At 34.2% G+C, this 27,735-nt stretch overlaps 1 protein-coding gene across 2 annotated transcripts in view; it reads left to right on the forward strand.

The window, feature by feature from the left end:
* Positions 1 to 27,735, forward strand: part of runx2a (RUNX family transcription factor 2a) — a 66,589-nt gene that overhangs the window by 17,982 nt on the left and 20,872 nt on the right. For both annotated transcript variants that reach the window (XM_016523916.1, XM_016523917.1), the window contains exons 2-4: positions 7,338 to 7,585; positions 9,184 to 9,340; positions 13,872 to 13,976. In XM_016523916.1, the coding sequence (XP_016379402.1) occupies positions 7,338 to 7,585; positions 9,184 to 9,340; positions 13,872 to 13,976 (510 nt within the window). The remainder of the gene's footprint in view (positions 1 to 7,337; positions 7,586 to 9,183; positions 9,341 to 13,871; positions 13,977 to 27,735) is intronic.

Raw genomic sequence — 27,735 nt, forward strand, 5'->3', positions numbered from 1 at the left:
ATTCCATTTTACTTTTCTCAAACTCTATGTCTCCTGTTTAAATTTTGCTGGATTCCATTTTAATATTTTAATTATCTTTTAATACTCAAAAAGCATGTCTAATCAACTGAAGCTTTAAAACTTTAACAATGTAATAAATTATTCATTACTTTACAATAATAGGGCAATAATATTTTTTATTCACAATAATATTTTTTCAGAAATTCTGTGTTGTATGTTTGACTTTTCTGGATTGATGATTAAATAGAAATTCAATAACAAAAACAGTGGTAATCAAATGAAGGCATAAAACATTAAGAATTTAATTAATCATTTAAAATGTAATCAAAACGAAAAAAAAATTTCGAAAACAGGTTTACCGTTAAAAATAAAACAACTTTAAATTGTTTAAAATTATGTGACATCTTTAAAGTTGTAATAATAATTATTATTATTACTTTGAGAAGTACTTTCGGTACAAGTGCAATGTATTTCTGTCACAATTTCTTCAAGTTAAACCAAAGTCTTATTTTGACGGGTTGTAAGGACGTTTCTGTGGGTATATCATATGACTATATTTTTGCCCAACTGAAACACATAGAACATGCAGACTTCATATTTCAATAGACATTTTGCGGTTTAATATTCACAGACACTTGTCCATATTGCATTTTGATTAAGTGTGTAGCCACAATTCCATCCGCTTTCTCCACATTGTAGAAATCAAATGGCAATACTTGAGACATATGCGTGTTAATGTATGGAAGGTCAATTGTTCCATCTAGACCAATACTTCTCTGAATGATCTTGGAGTACCATGTAAATAACAGATGAATATGTTAATCAGTCATTACCATATTAGGATATTAGCATCAAAGCACCTCCACAGTACTTGCTGTAAGTGCTGGAACACATCAAAGTTTTCTGAATGACTTTAGACAGGAAAACTCCTGCACTTACATCATGCTCTGGAGCTCAGGGATGAAGCTTGTGGCCTTTCCGGATGCGCGTCCGGCCGCGGTGCTGCTGGCTGCCATTGGGCTCGCAGCTCTGTTGCTCATCTGAAACCCACAACACACACTCAAACCTGAGCAATTAGAAAGCCACTTCACACACAAAACGCTTCCTGATGCGTCCAGCGACAGGACGGGAAACACGCCACATGTTCAGATCCGGACACGTTCAACCCGGGATCAATGACAAACGCTGCTCAGAGAGGGGGAGAGAGAGAGATTTGGCTTTTTTTAGCATGTGAGACTGAACTATTTTTAATGACCAAAGCAAGGTTGGTTAAACTACTGTAAGCAATGATTGATAAATGATCTTTTAGTTCAAAGGGAACAGCAGACATATTTAAAGTCTGCTTTGGTCTAATGTTTACCAAACGTTTGATCTTACCAGCATTACATGGCATGATAAAAAGTACATGCATTAACATTTTAGCACTGAATCTGAACTCAAAACACACCAATGACTTCTGAAAAAAAAAAACATTTAATTATATTTACATATAGGGGTCAATATATAAAATTACCCACTAAAACCATTATTATACAGTAATAGTCAATCAATATGTATTTTTAAAAAGGTTGATGAAATTTAGTTGAAAACTGATTAGTGCCTAGAAATATTTATATACTAAAATTCTTACTTGTTTTATTTTTTTTTTTTAACTTAAACCTTTATCCTAACATGTTTAAGCTTAACTTTGAATTCCAGATTTCCAATGTGGACTCAGATTATATATTAAAAAGAAATAAAATAAAAATAATTTAATAATAATAATAATAACAACAACAACAACAACAACAACAACAACAACAACAACAACAACAACAACAACAACAACAACAACAACAATAATAATGAATATCGAATTTAATAAATATCAAAATACTTTTTGTGAATTTTCAGTATGAATAAAGTATACAATTTATACTCATAATTCACAAAATATAATACTTTTTTTTTCAGTATAAAGTGATATATAATATAATATAATATAATATAATTAATCATTATCATCATACCAAATATTTATACTTTGTGTTCATTTTCAGTTTGAACTGAGTATACGATTTATTCACAAAAAAAGTAAATAAATAAATAACAAATAATAGTGATGATAATATCTGAAAACCGAAATGTGCTCTATCCATAGATCAGGATGTTTGCAGAAACTTGGAGGCCGGGTTGATTAATCAGCTGATACACTGGCATTATGAGACTCAGCATATCTATTTTTCAGATATTAGTCTATTATTATTTGCTCATTATGAGTATCTGACTTAATCTGAATTATCTGAGCACATCATCGAGCAGTTAACATTCATCACACAGCTATCTGCACAGTTTGCAGTTAGACTTCCTCCAATGCAAAGAAAACAAATTAACAGGATGCTGACACAAGCCCAGAAATGGAGCTTGTCGAATTCAAATGCGTGAAAAGATTTCCATGTGGAATCACGGGCAGGTGAGTCGTCACGGCCCACCAGCTTTATTTGAACAAACCCTTGGTCTGTTTGAACCTGAAGCTGCCATGAGTGACTCAGAAACCACAGCCTTCCTACGGCATCAGACTATCAAATCTCACAGGCGGACGGCCCTTTTCTCACGTAGATGAGACGTAATCCCTATCAACGCTGCAGTCTGTCACTTCTGTGCACTGATCATTAAATAGTTCATAATGGTTTGCTCTACCAGAATGAAATTTAAGCCGTTATTCACAGATAAACCTCAGCTAATCCTCGCATTCAATTAAACAAAATCACAGTCAAACCAAAGTGACACCAGTTGAAAAATCAAAGATGACAAATCAAAGCTTTTAGGCTTGTCATAGTATAAATTGTGTGTACAATTAGCACTTATAATAAAATAATAATAATAATAAGATTAATTAAATATTCATACTTGTCTGTATGAATTGAGTATACAATTTTTTACTCATAATTCACAATAATAATAATAATAATAAATGTGTGAATTGTCAATTTTCAGTATAAACTGTATAGAAAATATTTACTAATATTTACCTATTTTAACTTTCTGTAAATTTCCAGTTACTGATTACAGTTTACACATTATACACAAAACATTTAAAAATATAAATATGACATTATTATTTAAAACAAACAACATAATAATATCAAATATTTATACTTTGATATAAATTGAGTATACAACTTACTCATAATTCACAAAATAATATCAAATATGTCAATTGTTTTATGCATTTTCTGTATAAATTGCACATAAAATGTACACTCACAATTCACAAAAATAAATAACAATAATATGAAATATTTATATTTTGTGAATTTCCAGTGTTAATTGATTATACAGTTTACACATCATACACAACATATCTAAAACTATAAATATGATACTATTATTTAAAACAATATAATAATAATATAAAATATTTGTACTTTTCGGTATAAATTAAGTATACTCAATTCCCAAAATAAAAATATATTTTTCATTAACTTTCTGTGTAAATTGTATACACAATTTACACTCATAATTCACAAAAATCAATAATATAGAGAATTTAAAATATTTATAAAATATATGACATTATTATCTAAAATAATAATACAATGATAATAATAATAATATAAAATACATATGCTTTTCAGTATAAATGGAGTAAACAATTTACCAATAATAATAATAATAATACCAAATATTTGCAGCATATATTGTAGTATATAACTTATAGAAAAAATAACATATATAAAAAATATAGCTCTCAAATCTCCACAAAGCTCCTGTCTGAATAGGCAGAGTGAGATTTCAGAGCTAGGGCAACGGAAAGACTTTAGTCTTGTCGTAAGGCTTCAAAAGACTCAAAATCATACGGACTACCTTTAATCATTTTGGAGTTTGACATCATATGTCCCAAATGGCTTCAAAGAGCGCCCAGGATATTTTTCAAAATTTCTTATTTGGCGTCCCACAAGAATAACAACAGCATTGGGGTTTGGAAGGACATGAAGGTGAATATACGAAGGCCGAATTGTCATTTTTCAGCGAAGCTCTCCTTTAATCAGAGCCAATATAAATCTTAATTCGGTCTCAGAGCGACATGAAACTAAATGTTCCAAAGTGTCACCAAAGCAAAAGCAGGGCCCTTTTCTTCAATAAACACATCCCGGCGTAAAATTTCCTTCTGTTTTCGCCCCCTCTGTTGGATGAAAGATAAAGCTTTTGCTTTGACTGGTGAAGGCAGATGGTCGCCATACTGGGCAAAACGAATTCAGATGTGGCAAATGAATCAAGATTACTTCAACATGCAAAAGGCTTTGAAAGAACAGAAAAGGGAGCCATTCTATTTATTGCATTTTCCTCTGTGTAATTAAATAGTCAGGACTTTTATGTAGCTTCCACGTCTTTTTTGTCGTTTCTACAGACACCTAGTTAATTTACTCATTTAGTCGCGGGCACGAGATTTGTGTCTTCTGCGATTTTGCCAAGAGCAGTAGTCCTACAGCGTGTAAATACGGATGAATCTCGGTGACCTAAAATGATTCGAGGAAGGACGCTTTTACTACAGCCCACAAATATCAGCATTCAAAGACCTCCAACATATTTATTTCTTCTTCATCCAAGACATCCAACTTCAACCTTCCACCACATGCTGTTTCAATATATATTCAACTATATTTTTCATTAATTACAATTACCCCAACTCAGCTGTCTCATAAATTTACAGACCATCATCATAACTGGGGGAAAATCAGAAACATATTTGGCGCTCGCAGTCACCGAAGAAGGAAATGTAACTTAATAGCGCGTCTTTCTCGAGGCCCTAATGAAGTGGCAAATGCGATTCAGAGCCATTGGATGTTTTATTTCCCTCCTACGTCCTCGCCACACACAGCAGCGTCTGTCTGCGTCTGCACAAGACCTGCAATCATGCGAAATCCATTTCTCTCACACCGAAACGTGTAGATTAAAGGCTCTTGGACGTGTACTTGGACAGGAAGGAGGAGGAGAAATGGCTCACACGTTCAAATCTCCATCATCTGTGTCTCTCTGTGTGTGTGTGTGTGTGTGTGTGTGTGGAAGTTTCCACAGAGTCAGACTTCATGTCGAGAGCTGACATCACTCTTCCTACAGTCTTTCAAACAGCCAAGGTTTTACAAACAATACACATGAGGGAAAGTCAGGCTAGACACAAGAGTGGGGATGTGATTTTTTCCAGAATAAAACACAGAATTGACTGTGGAGGAAGAATAGAGCATGAAACCTCAACTAATACAGGCACACGGGACTTTAGAATAATTAATTATGATTTAGCACAATCAATTTGCATACTTAATAAGCATTCCGCTAAAACCGAGCTCATTTCGTCTTAGCATGCTGTTATAACGAGCTGTCAAAAAGCTAAATTTACTAAAACTAACAACTTAATTTCAGAGAATCCAAACAGCTAAAAGTATTTCAAATAGCATGTTTCAACATTATTAAAGACATGATGTTTGTAAAAACTGTTTATAACACACTTTATGAAATATAAACATAAACAGTGACTCGAACCGAACAAACAGAACCTTTCGAGTCTCGCTTTCGCTTGACGTTCCGACTAAATAAACAAATGGCCAGAACTGAATTTTAACTTCACACGTTTAAGTAACTGAACATTTTTACCTTATGTTATGAATTATTCAATCCATCCACATGTGCTCTTTCAAACTGCAAGCCACTTGTCTCTGATGTAAACACACTGGTCAGCGCGTGTCTATTTGGCGTCACGCGGGTCTGCCAGGGATTATGGGTAATGGAGTTTTTAACGGTTATATAACGCAATAGCCTGCGGTGGCAAGCGAACGCTGCTGTAGTTCTGCGTTTACCCTCGTCGCATAATAAAAGACGAATTTAAACGTTAAAGAGCGCCACCAAAAGAGCTTTTCAGATTCATACGCTTAAAAAACATTAAAAAAAATTATAACAATATAAAACATGAATAGCCTCTAAAAAATATTAACATAATTTAGGCTAACTGCGTAGTACATTAAAAAAAATCACTAGAAAATATCAATGACTTAAATTATTATTTTGTACTTTATTATTAATAATAGGCTATTAATATCGTTTTTATCTTTAACTGTTATTGCCTGACCTTCTGTAGTATTCATTTTCCTTTTTTGCATAGCCTATTAAAATAAAAAAAATAACGAACCCAAAAATATGTTTAAAATAAGCAATATGCATATTAAATGTCAACAAAGCGCCATAGAAAAAAAAACTAATTTAGTTCCATATACATGAATGTTGTTGTCGTGGCTTAATTCTGTGCTGTTGTTGTTGTCTGATCTTTTGTATAATATTAAGTTTAGCCCGGGTTCTTTATCTGTCTTTAGAAATAGGAAATGAGTCACTTCTCTTCTGTGCTTGTTTGCTTTCTGTCTGGCTTGAATGAGTTGTGTTTATGTCTCTTTATGAGCCTTTATGTCTCACAGTATTAGCGAACAGTCAAAGAAAACTCTTCACCCCGTTGCCATAATAATCCATCAAATGTTAAATAATTTGCTTAATGTTTTTAAAACGTGTCTTTTATACCCTTGCTGAACTCGAAACATCTTTAAATCACAACTGTGCTGCTGTAGCTGTATTGTCTCTGTGTAATAATATTCGCTGCATTGCTTTGGTAAGAGGAGAATGAACTGCTCATTTATTTTGATGCCACGAAATGGTGCTTGGAGACATGACGTGCTCAAGACTCATCAGCATAATAATCCTCCTGCTTCTGCATATATATATATAAACCACAAAAAACCTGAGCTCACCCAAGTCCCTGCCTCCTAAGACAAACCACACAACGAGACAAAACACTGCGGCTTTCCAGCGTCTTCATCTTTCTAACCACAACCTTTGGAATCACCTTTTTAACCCTTCACAAAGACTCTGCATGGAGAAAGAAAGGTCTTAAGGGCTTTTGCAAACCTCTTAACTTTCTTTTTAACTTCGCATACGGTGGCGCGTTTTGAGAAGCGCGTTGAAGCGAACTCTCTCCGAGCGAGCGCCGCGCGTAATGCGAAGCGACTCGCTTTTATTCCGGATTTTGACGTTCGTCACAGCAAAGGAGAAGCAAAATCGCCTCGTAAACTATGTCGGTGTTTCTTCAGAGCGTAACCAGGAGCTCCCGCGCGTTTCTTTCCACGCGATTCACCTGTAGAGCTCGCGCGTAAAGCCTGAGGGGAACCGAACTTATCCAACTTTCTCGCTTTCTGGAAAGCGCCAAACGGACTTTACGTAGATAGAGCTCATCTATTTTGAATCGAAAACTCAGAGTTTGGTGTCGGTTTGAAGTGCCCTTACCTTCGCTGACACTGTTGTGATGCGCATTCCGGTAGATCCGAGCACCAGCCGCAGGTTCAGTCCGCCGTCCAGCAGCCTTCAGCCGGTGGCGGGGAAGATGAGCGATGCGCAGCAGGAGCAGAACGCGGCGCTGCCGAGACTCCGACAGCACGACAACCGGACGATGGTGGAGATCATCGCGGACCACCCCGCCGAGCTCGTGCGGACGGACAGCCCCAACTTTCTGTGCTCAGTGCTGCCGTCTCACTGGAGGTGCAACAAAACTCTCCCGGTGGCGTTCAAGGTCAGAAATCATCCGTTTATTAAGATGTGATTAAGAAACGTGTTTCTTTACAAACATCAGATGCAGTTTAACAGACCAGTATTTAGTACATATGGTTCAGCTTTATGATAGATTTCTAGCTATTTGCATGAGCATTAACTAGCGTTCTGTTCAGTCTGACATGAATATTTTAATAGATCAGTACACTTTTTACATTCGTATATGAATATTTTTTTATGAGCCTATTAATTTAAACCAGGTAATTAATGGTCCCATTCAGATTGAAATCTCTTTTACAAGATCTGGCCAATATCCAGACAGCATTAAAAATACATAAATACACAACATTACACAAAAACACACTTTAATATGAGAAGGAAAGAAAACGCAATCATTTATAATAGTTTCAATAAACTGTAAATTTTTCAGGACAGTTTGCATGAAAGGTTACATATAGATCTCATATCTAATCAAACTTTTATCACTTTTAACTTCTTTTAACCAAAATATCTGTGCAGGTTTTTCCCCAATTGTAATGACTTATATTATATATAAGATTATTTATGGTGTTTTACTAGTGTTTCTTTTCCACGTTTTCCATGTGCTTTATTAATAATAGTAGTTTTTTATTATTAATATTCACGTGTTCAGATCAGATGATTTTTGTTTGTTTGTTTTTAATGGGAGTTACTGATGTTTAAAATGAGGAATCCTGCAGTGCTGGAAAGAGAGAGAAGTGAAATCTGAGAGATTTAAAGCTATTCATAGATACAAACACATGCATGTTTAATCACACGGCCTAAATTACACACAACTATTAATACTTTGACCAAAGACAGAGTATTTCATGCAAACAGACTGCGTGTAAAGTATCTGTAACAGGAACCGTTTCGCTCGGGCTTCTTCTGTAAACATACTTTTGTTCATTTATTTGCGCTTGTGAAGCTGAACCAGCACCCCCTGCTCACACTGAACATCAAAACATTCCCCTCAATTAAATGTCATTTTTGCAATATTTAAAATTTGTATCAAGTAAGATTTAGTTGCTGCATCATTTTCATTATGTAGCAAAATCCAAGTTTCAAAAAAGAAAAAAAAAAAAAAGGCAAGAAATAGCCTTCGGATTAAAACAGTGCATTTAAGAAAAAAGCATCTATATCATCAACTAAATGTTTTTTCATATTTATTTTAAATTTCATAACGCAATAAAATTAGAATATTTTTTACAATATATTTTTTTTATAATATTTTTTTTTCTGTTGAATAAATTTGCTTTCGATTTTTTTTTTTTTTTTTTGCTGAATCACTAGTGATGTTTAAGTATTGGTGTATTTGAGTTGTACTGACATCACCAGATGTTTCTGACCAATTTAAGTGGAATTTCTTACATACACAATTTAAAAGGTCACATTTAAGAACAATCTAGCTTTTGTTTCTAGCAGGTTTTAATTGATTTATTGTGTTATTAACCCCCTGAGGCCGGCAGTCTCGCTTCATAAAGTCATTTATAATCAGTAACACAGGCCTGTTTTCATCAGTCTATGAATAAACAGTCAGACTGCAGTGAAATGCAGGGTAAATTACAGCGTGACAGTCACAGTGTGCCCGTTTCTGTTCAGGTTGTTGCTCTGGGAGATGTTCCTGACGCGACGGTGGTGACAGTTATGGCAGGAAATGACGAGAACTACTCGGGAGAGCTGCGAAACGCCTCAGCTGTCATGAAGAATCAGGTGGCGCGTTTCAACGACCTGAGATTTGTTGGCAGGAGTGGAAGAGGTTGGTACTTCCACTTTAATTCTATTTATTCTTCGCTGGCCGCTTCGTTTGCTTTGGCTTAATCATAAAAAAAGGGTCAAATCACGCAAGATGTTTCGTTTACAATAAATGACATGTTGGAAATAAAATTTCGGCATGCAGTGCACAAGCCAAATGGACTGAAAGTCGAGTTTTACCACAAATAGTCCGGTAAAATAGATCGATTATAATTTAAGACATGGCTTCTGTGTAGCCTTTTTTTTAATGCAAATTATACATTGCATGTTTCACATGAACACAATAGGACACTGTCCAAGATTCCTCACTTACAGAAATATTGAAAAGAAAGAGCTGCAGAATTGGAAGAGAATCACAGAAAGGCGTTATTATATTCCATCAGCATCCAACAATTTGAGCGCTTCCATGTTGAGAACAAAGAAAAAGGGTGCTTTCCAAAAAAGACTGTCATTTAAGTATTCCCAAAGCTTATAACTGTAGCAAAATATTGCATTCACTGCCATTTCCTATCTAATACTTTTCTGTTACATCCACCCTACACACCCCCAAAAAACAAAAAAGTCTTTAAGACGTGAACACGGGCTCAAAGTGCTCACAGACTGCTTATGTGTGGATGAATGCTGCTTTTGATATGCTTGCAATTATTGTCAGAGACAAAATCCCGCTCTTGTGATCCTGTCGGAAGAAGGCATTGAGAGCGCAGGTCTTTGAAGCGTCTGGGACAGACAGTGAGATCAGAGGAGCAGTCTGTCTGCCGCTGGAGGCTGCGTATACTCGGGCGTGCGGTCTAGACTTGCCCTTATAATCCACACGGGCACTTAAAGTGAGGCACGGACGTGTGCAGCAGGGAATCCCTCGCATGGCGCCCACAAACTACAGACTCAAAACATTCAAAAACTGCTCCAGGTGTTTGGGGAAGTGCGCTCGACCTACTGTATATGGGCTTCTCGATGGCTGATGGCTGATACAGAATGTGATAACGTTGTCTGATATTTGGATATTGAGATTTATTACTACTAACAGAAATGGTCATTCTGCCAGTGTTAATTCCAAAATCTAAAAAGAAAAGATATAAATATATAATAATAGTGCATTTTGAGTAAATAAAGTGTAAAATATTTTTAATTTTTATTCAAATTTTTTTTTTCAAAATCATTATTATATAAAATTATTAAACTGCACTGGGCAATTCAATTTGTATTATTATTTTTAATTAATATTTCAGATAGATATTTTGAAATATAAATATAAAAATATATTTTATATCCTGTTTTGAAAATATTGTTATTGTTATGAGCTTTGGCCAATAAAAAGAACAAGTAAATCAGTTAACCACTACTTTACACAATAAATAACTAAATTACACTACATGCACAAAAAATATTTGAAAAAGAGATTTTTTTATCATCCATTGACAAAGCTGCTGATAGATTTTAGAACAATTATAACAGTTAATCGGCCATTTGGACCTGAATATGCCAATAATCCGCCCTATAAATCAGTCTAGTGCAACTTTTTAGGTCTGTGGTTTCATTTGCTGGCGTATGGGTTATCAGTCGGAGTGGCTGTGCAGACGGTGGTTTTCTGACCGGTCGGCTGGTCTCAGCGCATTCCTGCAGCAATGCATGTCCTCACACACCCTCAACACGCTATCAGTGTGCATGTGTGCGCATCCGCGTTATCTCCTCACAGCTGTCACAGTCAACAGGGCCTTGGCCCGCATGGAGACCCACACCTTAGCAGGCTTAAGTTTCTTCTATCTATGACACGGGATCTGGAAGAGGAAGTCAGGGAGGAGATAGCGCAGCATAAGGAAATTAAATATGGAAAACGATACGAGGCGCGATGTGGAAGATTAGAATAAGATCGACCACAATCAAACAAATGACATCATAAAAAATAAGCCGCCTCGAGTTACTAAAAGCAACTGCGTTTCCTGAGACAAAACACTTGATTTATGCAGAAACGCTTCTGTGTTTTCAGAAGTACTGCACCCTTATTTATGAATGGATTTGGATATGCTGCTTGGGTTAGGACAGGGCGGGATGTTTGTTGTTGATCAGGACTTTATGCATTTCACATGCAGTCTGTCTCGTTCTGTTTAGGAAATCATTTCGAACAGAAAAACCCTTCTGAATGAGCCAGCGTTTAGGATATTTTTAGCAGCTGGACAGCAACCGTTGGATGGATGGCAGATGCCAGGGTTGGTTAGACGCTGGGCAGGGCCGCGCCGCCGTGTGTGTTTGGTATCAGCTCGCTGGGACGGGCTCGGGTGGGTCTGCGAACGTGCTTTTGGGGGCTCATGGACGGATTCCTGTGGGAGAAAAGAAAAACCAATTACTTTAGCAAGACTTATTGCATAACATGCACAAGAATATCAGGAAACCAAAATGTTGGAGTTCTGGAAAAAGCATGCAAATGAGAAATGCATGACTATTTATTCTATAAAATTAGTTTTGCTTAATTAATTATATGTTCAATTAATGTTAGAAAGAGTGATTTTGCAAGACTTATTGCATAAGGTTAACTGGAATATCAGTCAATCAAAAATATTACAATTCTAGAATATACTTGTGTATATGGGAAATGCATGACTTTTTCTTCTCCAAAATGTTATTTAATTAATTATATATTCAATTAATAATAGAAAGAGTAATTAATTTAGCCAGACTTATTGCATAACATGCACAAGAATATCAGGAAACCAAAAAATGTGGGAGGTCTAGAAAAAGTATGCATATGAAAAATGCATGACTGTTTATTCTATCAAATGTGCTGTTTAATTAATTCTGTGTTCAATTACAGTTAATTACTGTAGTAAGACCTTATTTTCTAAAGTAAAAAATATCTGTAAATCAAAAATGCTGCAAGACAACATATGAGAAATGCATGACTGTTTATTCTAAAATATGCTGTTTAATTAATTATATGCTCAATCTATGTTAGAAAGAGTAATTTTGCAAGACTTATTCAACTGGAATGTCAGTAAATCAAAAATATTACAGTTCTAGAAAATACTTGTGTATATGAGAAATGCATGACTTTTTCTTCTCTAAAATGTTATTAAATAGAAAGACTCATTACTTTAGCCAGACTTATTGTATAACATTTACAAGAATGTCGGCAAATCAAAAACTTTGGCAGATCTAGAAAATGCATGTATATGGGAAATGCATGACTGTTTATTCTATAATTGAATATGAACACTCAGTTCTATCCCAGCTAACAGGAACTTTGACGAACGTTCTGGCAAGGTTCTCTTAAAGTTATGAAAAAACGTTCTTCCAGTAACGTTAATAGAATGTTCGTTTAAAGTTGCCTGGTCTTTAATAGAGTTCTCAAAACATTTGCACAAAAACGTTATTTATACATCATTCATGAATGTTTTTTCCTGAAACAGTTTAGTTGGACGTTTGTCTAACGTTTTTTAAATGTTACTACTTGTTTCATTCAGAGAACATTTGAAGGTAACATTCCCACAACATTTGCCAAACGATCAAATGGAATGTTCCCTTAATGTTCACATCAGCAAGATCAAATGTTTTTAAATCTTTTCAAAAACTGGACGTTCTGAACGTTCAGAAACAACCTTTTTATAACTTAATGCGAACATTAGCAAAACATTCTTGAGTTAGCTGGGAAAATATGTTGTTTGATGACTTGCGTATTCAATTAATGTTTGAATGAGTAATTACTTGAGCAAGAATGATTGTGTAACATTTACTCTACAACAATGTTAGGTGACTCAAAAATGTTGCAATTCTACAAAATGCATGTATATGGGAAATGCATCCATGCATATTCTATCAAATTATATGTTGAGTTATTGAGTGGTTGCTAGGTGGTTGTTTAGTGGTCCTAGTCGAAAGCTTGTACGAGTTTTGTAATTTGATTATTAGAGTAGGTTTTACAACATACTTTTTTAGTTTTTCTACTTGAAAATCTTAAAGGGGTCATATGATGCGATTTCAAGTTTTCCTTTCTCTTTGGAGTGTTACAAGCTGATTGTGCATAGATAAGATCCCTGAAGTTGCAAAGACTAAAGTCTCAAAACCAAAGAGATATTCTTTATCAAAGTTAAGACTCTGCCACGCCCCCCTAACTTTCAATGAAATGCATTTAAATATGCCTAAAAATATATTTAAAAATAATAATTTAATATATATTTAATAACTTCAAAATATATGTACTGAAAATATATTTTAAAAACGTAAAAATATATATTTTCATACTTGCTTTGCACGAGACATACACGGTTCATTCCACTTGGATGAATGCTATATGAATTCTAACATGGTCTTTTTTATGCATTTCTGATTTGTCATGTCCAACAACTCATAAATTCAATGGTCAGCAAGGGTCACTTTCCAAACTAATTCCATTCTTGTCCGTTGCGCCCAGGCCTTTCAATCGGCTGAGTTCCTCGCAGTTAAAATCCCACCGTCACCAGCAGAGAAATGCAAATGACGCGTGGCGATGAATGTGACACATTGTCCGGCGGATAATGGGGTTTGAACCTTTTTGTGTTTTGCAGGAAAGAGCTTCACGCTGACAATCACAGTATTCACGAACCCACCGCAAGTGGCTACTTACCACCGAGCCATAAAGGTCACAGTGGACGGACCGCGGGAGCCGCGAAGTGAGTACCACCCCAAATATCACACATCATGTGACTAGCGCACGCAAAAGCAGATGAATGATGTGGCATGGCCCGATGCATGAATTGATGCATAGATTGTGTTACGGTGCTGTTTTAAAAATGGATTCAGCACGCCTCAATGCACAAAGACGGCCTTTGAGGAGCAGCATGCGTGTTCGGCGAGAGGCAAATACAAACACGTGCTGTCAAGGCCGCTCGACTTGTGAAAATGTTTACTGTATTGGCCTCTTGTGTCTGTCCGTCAACGTGCTCTTAAGAGCGAGCGCCCATACAAACCCCTCGACCTCTTCTCAATGGAATAATAGCGCACTGCACAGTGCATACTGCATACTGTCTGCTGTTTTTAAACCCTCTCAACTTCTTGCGTGATGAAGAAACATGAATAATGTTAGCAGTAAGTAACATTTTCTGACTATAAATTTGTACATAATTGAATCGAAAAAAATGCAACATACAGTGGATACACTTAAAAAAACTGATGTAGAAGCCATTTTCACTCAGGAATTGCTAGTAAATTTTAAAAAAAATTACAAAGAAACAGCAAGTAACACTGAATTAAACAAAATTTTGAAGTAGAAAAACTGAATCTTTGTTTATAATCTATTTACTATTTCAAAAAAATGCTGAATGAAACATATGTGAAATGCAGTTTTTAAAATGTTTATTATGGCAGGATGCATAATATCGTGTTATGGTTTATTTCATTATAAACATTTGAAACTGTATTTTACGTCACATGACCTGATTATGTTAATCTTTATTCAGAATGTGGTGCTTGTTAAGTAAAAACAAAAATTATTGGAGTATGTTTTACAAGAAAATACTATTTACATTTTTCTACTTCAAAATGTCATGTTTAATTCAATGCATTACTTGCAGTTTCTTTGTAATTATTTGTGAAATGAAAATCACTTACAATTTCTGAGTAAAAATTGTTTCTACACCAGTTTTTTTTAATTTTTTTTTTATTTTGTATGAAATCCTATTTCCACCATCGGATAAAATAAAATAATAATAATAATAAAAAATTGCAAAAAAGGTAATTGCAACTTTGCAATTTGCAACTCTGGGAAAACTGTGAGATATAAATGCAGAATTATGAAAAGAAAAAAAGTGAACAACTCAGAATTCAGAGAAAAATTCAGAATTCCAAGATATAAACTCAGAATTTTGAGATATAAAAAAAAAATTGCAAAAAAAAAAAAAAACCCTTACATGGCAGAAAAAACAAAACAAAACTGTGAAATGTAAACTCAGAAGTGCGAGAAACAAAGTCCAAATTGTGAGATATAAGCTCAGAATTGCGACAGAAAATAAAATAAAATTGAGAAATAAGTTTTAAAATATGAAATAAAATCACATTGTGAGATATAGTCACAGTTATGATAAATAAATAAGATTTTTTTTTTTTTATTCTGATCTGGAAATTGCTTTCATAGTATATAGTATATGCTGCATAGAATTCAGTATACAGTAAGCAAATATTCCATTCCCAAGATAGCCAATGTAAAATAGAGCATGTTGCATTTTGGGACGCTCAACAACTGGAAATTTCATTCCATGCATACAGAAATTTCACATACTGTGCACATTAAGAAAAGTATGCAAGCATGCTATTCTGAACACAGCCATGCTCTTAGTGCTGTATATGATGCATTGAAGGAATAATCCATCCTATGGTTGGGTTACAAAGAAGGTCAGGATGTATTTCCAGACAAAATCCATTTTGTACATCAATATTGGGTCATTATGCGATCAGCTAGATTTATAAGAAACCATTGAGACATTTCTCAGACAAAAAAAGAAACGCTTTAAAGTTTCCCCGATACATTGAACAGAGACGTGTCACGGAAAAGAGAAACAGCCCAGTGTTTTCTCTCTCAGAGGAACCTGATCTGGCAAAAAGCTCCAGTTATCCTTCAATTATGAAAAAGCCGCTTCATCTGAGTTGATGTCTGGACTTGTGAGTTGTGTGCGCTGTTTGCTACAACTGCTCAGTTGCTCTCACTACCTGAAAAAAACTGTTAGAAGACGCTGCCAAATTTCAGTTTTCACACTGAGCCCCAGGACCAGTAAATACACACAAGCTGTCATGAATTACTTTCATGTGGTAGAGAATAGAACCAGGAACACGCCGTGCTTGACTCTCTTTAGTGCGTGTTTACATTAAAGTCTTTTGCAGTCTGACATTATGGCCAAAGTTCTTCCCAAGACGACCTTTTGTGGCGGGATAATCTAATGAAAGTACATCGCATTCTGTCAGCCGTTAACGGTGACTGGCAGATGTTTCTTACGCTTACGTTTTATGCAAACCGTTTTGCTTTCGGTGGTGAAATTACTCAAAGCTTTCGTGATATGACAGTAGGCTTTAAATGTGCTGTTAGCATATGTTTCTAAATGATTGCAATCCCATTAGCTTTCAAAGAGGGACTATAATATCATAAAACTGACTTGGGGCGGTAAGCAACCACAATAGCAACATGTTAATAGTGCCCGCCCACTTTTTCTGTGGTTCCCCCAAAGGGATTTTTTTTTAGTTTTAGTTTTTGTTAAAGCATTGTAAGCCATGAACGAAACCAACCAGCTATGAGGTGAATCACAGCAGTACAAACTTTGATTTGACTCAAAATAGTATTTGAAAATCTGACAAGAACACAGCGGTACAAGACTCTGAACTTTACAGCTTTAATGAGGAGAAAAAACTACAATCCCATGAAGCATTTCGACTGACTTAAAGGGGTCATATGATGTGATTTCAATTTTTCCTTTCTCTTTGGAGTGTTACAAGCTCTTGGTGCATAAAGAAGATCTGTAAAGTTGCATAGACTAAAGTCTCAAATCCAAAGAGATATTCTTTATAAAAGTTAAGAGTTAACCACACCCTCCTAAAACGCCTCGTTCTAACATGCCCCCACATACCTACGTCACGATCCCCTTTAATCTAATTAAAAATGATGGTGAAATTTAAAAGCTAAGCTCACCGTGAGACTCTGATTGGTGGAATTTAAAAGCAGAGCTCACCTCAACTCTGTGATTGGTGAAATTTAAAAACAGAGCTCATCACGACCCTCTGATTGGTGGAATTTAAAAACAGAGCTCATCACGACCCTCTGATTGGTGGAATTTAAAAGCAGAGCTCAACACTACTCTGTGATTGGTGGAATTTAAAAGCAGAGCTCAACACTACTCTTTGATTGGTGGAATTTAAAAGCAGAGCTCAAAACTACTCTTTGATTGGTGGAATTTAAAAGCAGAGCTCGCTGCTGTTCTGTGATTGGTGAAATTTTCTTCACAGAATCATGGGGAATGTAGTTTTTACCCAAATTCCACTGTTAAACATGATTCTTTAAAAAATAAGTTGAAATAATGGCTTCAAAAGAAGCAAATACCAACGATTAACAACCTTGGATATTACAGTATATCTGTCTTTACATTTACATTTAGTCATTTAGCAGACGCTTTTATCCAAAGTGACTTACAAATGAGGACAATGGAAGCAATCAAAATCAACAAAAGAGCAATGATACGCAAGTGCTATAACAAGTCTCAGTTAGCTTAACACAGTACACATAGCAAGGTTTTTTTTAAATAATATAATAAATAAAAAGAAAACAGATTGAATAGAAAAAGAATAGAGCAAGCTAGTGTTAGAGGTCTTTTTTGCTTTTGTTAATTGTATAATAAATGAAAAGAAAACAGATAGAATACAAAAAGATTAGAAAGCAAGAGTTAGTTGTTTTTTTTTTAAAGAAAACAAGCAGCAAATGAATAGAGTGCAAGTCTAAAAGGGACGAGTGTTTTTTTTTGTCTTTAACCCTTTATAAATCCTTTACCTAATTTGGTGTTCCTGTCTGCCTTTTAAAAATAGTTTGTAAATCTATCTTTATGCTATATTATCATACTTGGATTCAATCTCGTCAACTTGTTTTCTTTCAGTTTGCACAGGTTTTGTATTTCTTTGTGGAACTGAATGATCGTAGGCATCATTGATCTGAGCTTCTGCACCTTGTGGCAATATCCACTCAAAACCTGAAGTGCATATACAGTAAGCTACAGAATACAAAACCTGTGCTATTTGAAAGAAAACAGGTTGATGAAAATATTGAATCAAATTAATATAGCATAATGCAATTATATTAATATAATTTTTTTGTAGGCTGGTCATTTTTGACCGGGAACACCATGAGTTTAAAAATACCCCCAAAAAGCACCAAAATTATCAATTTTTCGGGGGGAATCCAACATGAGAGTTAAGGCTTTATCACTAAAAATGAATTTCAATATGGAGAAAATAAATGGAATTTTTACAACTGTTACACTGTATCCCTCAGGACACCTTAGCAACCCCATAGCAACGCCCTGGTTACCACCCACAATACTGCAACATCAACATTCCGTGTGATTAATTACCTCATGGCGTCATACGCAGAGACACAGAGTCTGATGATCGCTGCTGTAGATCCGGCTCTGGCGCGTTCAGAAGAAGCACATGCCAACCTGCCTGGCACACAGCTGCTGCCACTGGCCTCGTCCTCAGAGATAACTTTCTGGCGGCAAAACGCTTCTTAACGTCTTGTTTTCTTCCTTCTTTTCCTCCTCATCTCAATTAACACATCTGTCAGCGGCGTTTCGGAGGCACTTTATGCCAGTGTGTGATCTTCATTCATTACGGATTAATCGCACCCTCGGGCATCTCTGATGTGACGGCCTTTCATCTCCCTCGCCTCATTCATCTTCAGCTTTTCTTTCTGACTTTGTGTGCAAGTGTTTATCAAGGAAAATGCCAGTCGTCACTTCCAAACACAGCTTCTGTTGGTGTAAACAAATGTTTTAGTGTGCCGACTAGAATTATAGTTGGCGTAATTACTTTTTATTTTGATAATTAATATCAATTAAGAAGTATAGATAATAATTGGGGTTATTATCGTTAACTAAAACTAAAACTATTTTCATTATGTGAACTAAACAATAACTGATATAAAATATAATATAAAAAAAGTTAGTTGCCAAGGCAGCATTTCTTATTTTTAAGTTGAATTTAAGTCGATAAAATAACTATAACTAAAAAAAATAAAAGATAACCAAATATAACTAAACCAAATACCAAAATGCCAAAATAAAGAAAGAAAGAAAATCCCGTAAAAATACAACACAATGTACTGTATTAATTTGAAGGAATTTTCCATATAGATTTTATTTTAAACAGGTGTTTTACCTGTATTTGTAATTTTGCATTGTGTTTTAGAGTTAACGGAAATCTCCAGGCAGAAAATTACAAGTACTTTTTTAAAAATAGTTTACAATGATACTTAAATAACACTGGTATAAACATATAAATTGAAATATCTGTCCATCAACAAAGAAAAATTGACTCAAAAATATCTTTACTCACCTTCATGTTGTTCCAAACATGGCTTTCTTTCTGCTGTGGAACACAAAAGAAAATATTGTTTTTTTTTCATATAATGGACGTCAATGGGGTCCAAAACCAAAAAAGGTCAACCTGTATGAGAGAAATAAGAGAGACTGGTGACGTCATCTGAAAAGGAAAGTCATTTCAAAGACAGAGCAAGATCACAAACTATTTTCCTTTTGAATAACATGCAACAATGAATCACAAATAAGACCAGGGAAATTGAAATGAACAAGATCAATTTTAATAGGATCCAAAAGAATTTTGGTGAATAGCTCATAAAAGATCAAATTTTTAATCATCTAAAGAACTTTTTTTCCATGATAAAGAGCCTATTGTGCAACGGAAAGATTCTATGGATGTTAAAGATTCTTCATGGAATCATGAATGCCAATAAAGAACCTTTACTTTACAGAGAATAAGAACACAATAGCCTCTTCTGAGGTTTGCTGAGGTCTTTTATGTAATTTAATGGCTTATATTTTTAAGCAAATAATGTTTGAGGTCAGTCTGCTTTCCTTCTATCCCACACTATCTATCTGGAAGTGCTGCTGTTTGTAAGCGGAAGCCAGGTGGCCAGGCAGGGAATGACACATTCAGAGGCATTTCGAGTTGTGCAACGTCCTGTGAGTGTGTCGTGTAGCTGCCTCTGCCTCTGCCTGTTTACACATTCCTCCTGCGCTTAAGAGAGAAAAACAGAGAGACACACACAAAAAGTGGCATTCAGAGACACAGACAGACATTCAGGCCTTTAATTAAGCTTCAGCGTCACACAGATCTTTCCCAAAGGACAGTCTCATTGCTCAGACGCTGCTCTTTCATTGCTCATTGAGTTCTCTGGTGTGTTTGTGTATCAACTGTGCATGCTTCTCCTGAAATTCCAGCACAAGTGAGATGATTGTTGACATGCAGTATAGTAAGAGCACAGCGCAGCAGTACAGGATGAATCTGCAGTCTGAGACAGACTATGTTGAGATCTTCTGAAATGTCAGAGGAGACACGTGAGATTTCTGGGGTCATTTTCGTAGGAGAAACATCTGAGATGAGATTGGGAGTTTTGGAACATGGTTGTTGGTTTCTAGTTGGTCATTAGCTGGTAGACCAGGTCTTAGACCAGCAACAAACAACCAGACCAGCTTAAACCTACTAGACACCAGATACCATAGTTAGCAGCTTAAACTGGATTTTCCATCAGGGAGGAGAAACAGCTGAGATCAGTGTTATTATAGTGTTATTGAGAGTATTGATATATTTGTATTAATAGTTGAAATTATTTTTGGTTTTATTTTAATTTGAAAGTTTTAGTAATTTTGTTGTGTTTTTGTTATTTTTATTATTTTATGTCTATATTGTTTTTATTCATTTATTTCAGCATCACTGAGAATATTAATAATTATTAAGAGGCTAAATTAGTTTAGATTTTTATCATTTCCATTTTTATTTTAGTGATTTTTTCGTAATTTTGTTGTGCGTTTCTGTAATAGTTTTACTAGTTTTTAAATATATCTTTATAGTTTCTATTAATTTGACTTCAGTTTCTTGATAGTATTAATAATTATTAATACTCTGAATTAGTTGTATGTCTATTTTATACTCATTTTGATTTCAGTTTTAGCTATTGTAGTACATCGTTGTTTTAATACCGTATTTCAGAAAATGTTAATTTCAAATAACGTTTCTTCTATGGTTGAGAGATTGAGAATGAATGTTATTATTTTTTGTAATTTTGTTGTGTTTTTATCATTTTATTTTATTTTATGTATATGGTTTTTATTAATTTATTTCAGTATCACTGAGAATATTAATAATTATTAATAGGTTAAATTAGTTTAGATTTTTATCATTTCCATTTTTATTTTAATTTTAGTACATTTTTGTAATTTTGTTGTGCATTTCTGTAATAGTTTTACTAGTTTTTAAATATATCTTTATAGTTTTTATTCATTTTACTTCAGTTTCTTGATAGTATTAATAATTATTAATACTCTGAATTAGTTGTATGTCTATTTTATACAAATTTTTATTTCAGTTTTAGCTATTGTAGTACATCGTTTTTTTAATACTGTATTTCAGAAAATGTTAATTTCAAATAATGTTTCTTCTATGGTTGAGAGATTGAGAATGAATGTTATTATTTTTTGTAATTTTGTTGTGTTTTTGTCATTTTTTAATAGTTTTTTTAAATATATCTTAGTTTTCTTCAATTAAATAAATCTTATAGTTTTATTCATTTTATTTCCGTATTTTGAGAGTATTAATAATTATTAATACTTTGAATTGTTTGTATTTAATTTCAGTTTTTTTGTTCAATTTGAGATTGAGAATTAATTTTATTATTATTGATTAATAATGTTTATTAATAGTTTGAATTAGGTTGTGATTTTTATTTTTTATTACTTTTTTTGTGTTTTTTGGTCTATGAGAAATGTTTTCTCAGCAACTAGCTGAAACAAAATAAGTTTTGTTTTATATTGTATTTTATTTCAGATAACATTTACTTTACTTTAAAAAGTAGCAATGTTTTTATGGTTTCAGTTAATTGTAATAACCCTGATTGAGATCTCAGTAGACTTCAGGAGAAAAACATCTACGCATCTCACATCTACAGTACGTAGTCGAGTGTCACTATAGTAAGATTGCTCCATTAACCAACATAGCGTTTATGCTTTGATTCTTACTAAGGTGGTCCACACGTTTCCCTAACTGTTTAAACTATTGAGAAAGTGCAGATATTTTGTCTAGCGTGAAACTCCCCAGCAACATCTGCTCATTTGTAAAGAAAATATCACTTACGAGACTGATCCAATTATCATCAGCCAATGAGAGCCAAGGCACACCAGAAGACAAGCATCAGTATTATTGCTGCAGGTAGTGAAGTCAAGTGAGTTGACTTGTAGTGAGTTGGTGGTCGGTCTGGAGTGTGCTGTAATCATTCAGCGGCTCTCGTGTAACTGTGGTTATTATTAAGAGTAATTTGGACTAATAGACCAGGAGGAGCGGCTCAGGCGTTTCAGAGAAGTGCCTGTGTTACTCTTACCACCATGACTGCCAGTGTTCCTCGCACACCATCATAATAGCGGCATTCTTACGTGATATCTGATCCTTTAGCGTGAAGGACAGTCTCTATAAGCCTGGGAGAAAGGGAAAAGAACAAAATCAATGTACAGTCACGCCAACCGATTCTTAAAATGTCACGTAAAACGAAATCATTTATTAGAAAAGCTTAAAAACAGACAGATGCCACTAAATACAGCAGCACACATAATGCATTTGGACTGTTTATGGAAAAGTTGGCTTCACTCGGCTGGTTTATGAACCATAGATATAAAGAATGCAGCATCATTTTTAATATTGCACTTAACAGACTAAATATAAACATCTAGAATGCAAATCATCTCGCAGAGTTTGTGCTATGCAGTGTTATTTTAGTATCCATTGAGATACAATAATATAGTTTTTATTAATATTTAAATTTGTATATGTTTTCCATATCCATTTTCGTTTTAAAATTTTTGTCATTTATGTGTTTTTGCCATTTTTATGTTTTTTTTCCAAAAACGTTTCCAAAATTAATATTTTGACTTAAAAAAATAACTGTATATTTTATATTAATTTGCTTAATATCAAAATCTGTATGCTTTTAATTTTAAAATTAAAATTAAAAATAATAATTTCTGTTTTGATTTTAATTTTAGCAGTTTTTGACATTTTTTTTACTAGTTTTTAAATATATCTTTATAGTTTTTAATTATTTTTATTTCAGTATCTTGAGAGTATTAATAATTATTAATACTTTGAATTAGTTGTATTCTAATTTTAGTTTTTTGCATGTTTTTAATGTCTATTTTATGACATTTTCATTTTTATTTCCGTTTTAGCTCTTTTAGTATCACATTTTTAATATTGTATTTGTAATTTGTAATATGTCTTTTTGGTTGGGATTGGGTAAAATATGGTATTATACTTTGGGAGTATTAAATTTTTTTTTATTAATAATTTGAATTAGTTTTGATTTGTGTATTTTTAATTTTTAATTTATTTAAAATTGTAAGTTTTTTATGAAGTCTTGTTGTGGAAAAGTGTGCTGTTTCTTTACTTAGTATTTTTTATTAATAATTTGAATTAGTTTTGATTTGTGTATTTTTAATTTATTTAAAATTGTAAGTTTTTTATGAAGTCTTGTTGTGGAAAAGTGTGCTGTTTCTTTACTTAGTGATAAGGTTTTTCCACCACTATCTAATTTGCAAACTTCTTTTTGATTTGATCTCTTACTTTCTTTCTTGTTTACTTCTCATTCGGTTTGAGACAGTAGGGTACGTCGAGAATAAAGGACCCTGGGGTAAAAGGCACTTTTCAAAGGCACTGATTGTATTTGTTATTTAAAAAACACAAAACAACAACAAACACCACATTAATATCATATCATATAACATCACCTGTGCTATACATTTTTTACACTAATGTTGTTACTCAATCAATACTAAATAAAAATAAATATATTTTCACCAGCAAATATTCATTTTTACATATGAAGAATAAAGATAAATCACATTCCCTTACTAAAAATAAATATATTTTCCACCAGAAAATGTTTTTTAAACAAATAAATAAATAAAATACAAAATAACAAAAAAACGAAACAACCAGATAAAATATCTAATATAAATATAAAATTCTAAATTTGCATTCAGTTTTGAGATTTAATCAAAGCACACTTATTTGGCCATTTCTTTTTATACAAATAATGTTACTCAATTAATACTAAATAAAAATAAATATATTTTCCACCAGAAAATGTTAGTTTTTATATATTAAAAGAAATATTTATCTCACTAAAAATAATTTTTAAATAAATAAATAAAGTACTAAACAAAAATAATAAATAACAAAAAACAGCACATTAATATTGCAATCACTCTGCTAAAAAGTCTAAATTTGCAAAACAAACTTATTTTACCATTTCTTTTTAAATAAGGTTACTCAATCAATCAATACAAAAAAATGTTTTCCACCAAAAAAGTTTTTTATCAAATAAAAGATAAATCACATTTTTCTTACTAAAAATACATATGTTCTACCAAAAGTTATTTTTTATAAATACATTACTAAATACTAAATAACAAAAAACACCACATTAATATTACAATCACCTGCAGGTGCAATCCAATTTTAAAATTTGCATGCAATTTTGGGGTTTAATCAAAGCAAGTTTTGCCATTTCTTTTGACACAAATGTTATTCAATACTAAAATGAATTTCCACCAGATCAAATTAGTTTTTATACATAAAAATAATAATGAATCACATTTTACTTATTAAAAATAAATATATTTTTCACCTGAATTTTGTATTATTAAATAAATAATATAATCCCATTTCCTTATTAGTCCTGTTGTCCTATACGCAAAAGAAGCTTTAATGCTTTCACAGGCTAAAGGAATGAATAAATCTTTCTCCTGCAGCCTCAGTGTTGTGCCACTACACGTTTCAGTGTATTGTTTGCATAACAGCTTCTGACAATCAATATGTTGCACATCAAATCTTCTATTGAAATCTGATTGTTTACGTTGCGGTTTGCGCGGAGCCGCTCTAATTGCTCAATGCTGAAATGAGCATTAGCTGTGAACCTGTGATGTTTCTCTCTCTTTGAACGTGGCTCTGCGTGTCCGGACAGGTAGAAGCACACAAAACACATACAGCAGCAGGCCTCCAGACAAAAGCCAAGGCAGGCCATTGAAAATAAAGCTAGCGCAGGATGGCTCGCTCGTACTTTCCCCGTGTGAGAAAAAGTACATGACTGTTGCTGTTGGCGGAGAAACTTGATGGCTTCTATCAACAACAGCGAGTTACACATAGCAATACACCGATGTATTGGCCAGGTGGAGTGGTTGATATTTAGCCGTTATGGAAATACTGCATGCTTAGGGAATTTCTAGGGAATTTGTGTTAATATTAATGGCTGTCCTTTTTAAAAATTGCTTGCAAATCTCTCATTAAGCTACATTATCACCATATAAAGGATTATTTCAGTTAGCACAGGTTTTGTATTTGTTTTGGTACTGATTGGTCATGGACCTCACTGATCTGAGCTTATGCATCTCAGTTTTTAAGGGGAAAAAAGCATTATTTGTGGCTGTGTTTGCTCAAAAACATGAGTTGCATAAGCTACAACTGTGCTAATCGAAAGAAAACAAGTTGATAAAAAAGAATGAATCTGATATTTGGTTATAATATGGCATAACGAGAAATTTATAAGCAACTTTTTCTAGGCTGGCCATTTTTGGACCACAAGTGGAACACGGTGAGAGAAAAAAAATCCCCCAAAAGTACAAAACTCATCAAAACATATTTTGGTGAGTTGTTATATCCTGTGTCAGCAAAGTCAGTACGTTTTAGTCCAATGTGAAAACAGTAACTAGCATTTTCGGGAAAAAGAAAATCCTCTCCGGGTCAAGATGACCCAGAATACAACATGAGAAAACTCAGTGAGCTGCCTTGCTGTCTACTACTAGTCAGCTGCCTTTTAAGTGAACCAGAACTTCAGTGTAACACACTTTTGTTAATAGTTATTGTTAATTCCCCCCCCCCCCCGTATGAACACAAAAGAAGATGCTAAAAGAAGATATATCTCACATTTTATATTTTATACGACTTTTTAAATATTTTTTAAACAAGTCTCTTTTGCTCACCAAGGCTACATTTATTTGATCAAAAATACAGTAGAAACAGCAAAACTGTGAAATATTATTACAATTTAAAATAGCTGTTTTCTGTTTGAATATATTGTAAAATATAATTTATTCCTGTGATCAAAGCTGGATTTTCAGCATCATTACTCCAGTTTTAACTTCAGAAATCATTCTAATATGCTGATTTGCTGCTCAAGAATCATTTCTGGTTGTTATCAATGTTGAAGACATTGTTGTGCTGCTTAATATTTTTGTGGAAACCGTGATACATTTCATTTTTCAGGATTCTTTGATGAATAGAGAACAGCGTTCATTTGAAATAGAAATATTTTGTGACATTATAAATGCCTTTACGGTCATTTATGATCACTTTAATGCATCCTTTATGAATAATGAATCATTTATTTATTAAGAAAAATAATCAACAGTATGAACGCAAACACACATACACTGACTGTTTGCATTCAGTGCATTAACCCCAATTGTGTCATTACTACAAAACAGAAGCAATCCGACCTCCTCTAAGATATGTGTTTTTAGGGACCATTGCAAGACTAGATCGATACATAGATCATCTTCGGTTTTCAGGGTTCTGGAGACACATACAGCTCCGCTGCGCCTGCTGCATTTACGACGCACACGGGGCAAATAGAGGATTTTTTGTCAGTTTCCCACCAATTACCCTATGGCACCGAGTCGGGCTGGCCCCAGATCACCCCTCAAACAAATCCAAGTTGGCCCTGAAATAAAAGTTTGCTTGTTGGAGTCATACGCTCGCATGGTGTCTGATTGTTGCAGTCGGCCCATCGATTTATAAAGCTCTAGTAGCATGTGTGCCCCTTCTTGGCGTAGTTGACTTCCTGAAGCTCTGAACACACGGACCACACAGGCGACTGGCAAACCTCCAGCGCTGCTTGGCTGCCGTCAGCTTTCTCCATTTCTCTCCCCCTTTCCGTCTACTTCTGATCCTCAGACTGAGCGGGCGTTCGGCCCCGTCCTGTCCTTAAAAAGCTTTCTTCCCCCCTTCGCTAATTTCGCGGGAGTTGCCATGTGAAATAATCCATTGTTTGACTCTTCAGAGGAGTCGGCCCTCCGCGGCACGGCAATTAGAGAAATGAAATCTAGACGGATGTATGTTTCCTTTTCTTCTTAATTTTCTGATGCGCTCTTACGGCTCTGGCTGATATTTGATGTTGAAAGCGTGCTGGTGTTTAACGAGCACAGGGTGTTATTGCGGGTCACGCCACTATCATATGGCAATTTAACATGCAGAACATGCAGGCGCCGGCAATACGGCCACACTGTGTTTACACGCTCGTATTATTTACCATCATTAGGCATTTTAGGCATTTTTCACAGGGAAAAGTTTCCTTTGGAAGATATAAACAAACCTTTTTTCTCCGCAAAAAAATCCCATTGATTTACACTATAAAGTTTGACATCTGTAATATACATTATTCGGCAACGATGCATTAAATTGCTGTCCCTTTGAACTTTCTATTCATCAAAGAATCCTGAAAAATAAAATGCATCACAGTTTTCACAACAATATGAAGCACACAACTTTCTTCAATGCTGATAATCATCAGAAATGTTTCTTGAGCAGCAAATCAGCATATTAGAATGATTTCTGAAG

Source organism: Sinocyclocheilus rhinocerous, unplaced genomic scaffold (assembly GCF_001515625.1).
Source record: "Sinocyclocheilus rhinocerous isolate Xijiao unplaced genomic scaffold, SAMN03320098_v1.1 scaffold1144, whole genome shotgun sequence".
Taxonomy (NCBI): domain Eukaryota; kingdom Metazoa; phylum Chordata; class Actinopteri; order Cypriniformes; family Cyprinidae; genus Sinocyclocheilus; species Sinocyclocheilus rhinocerous.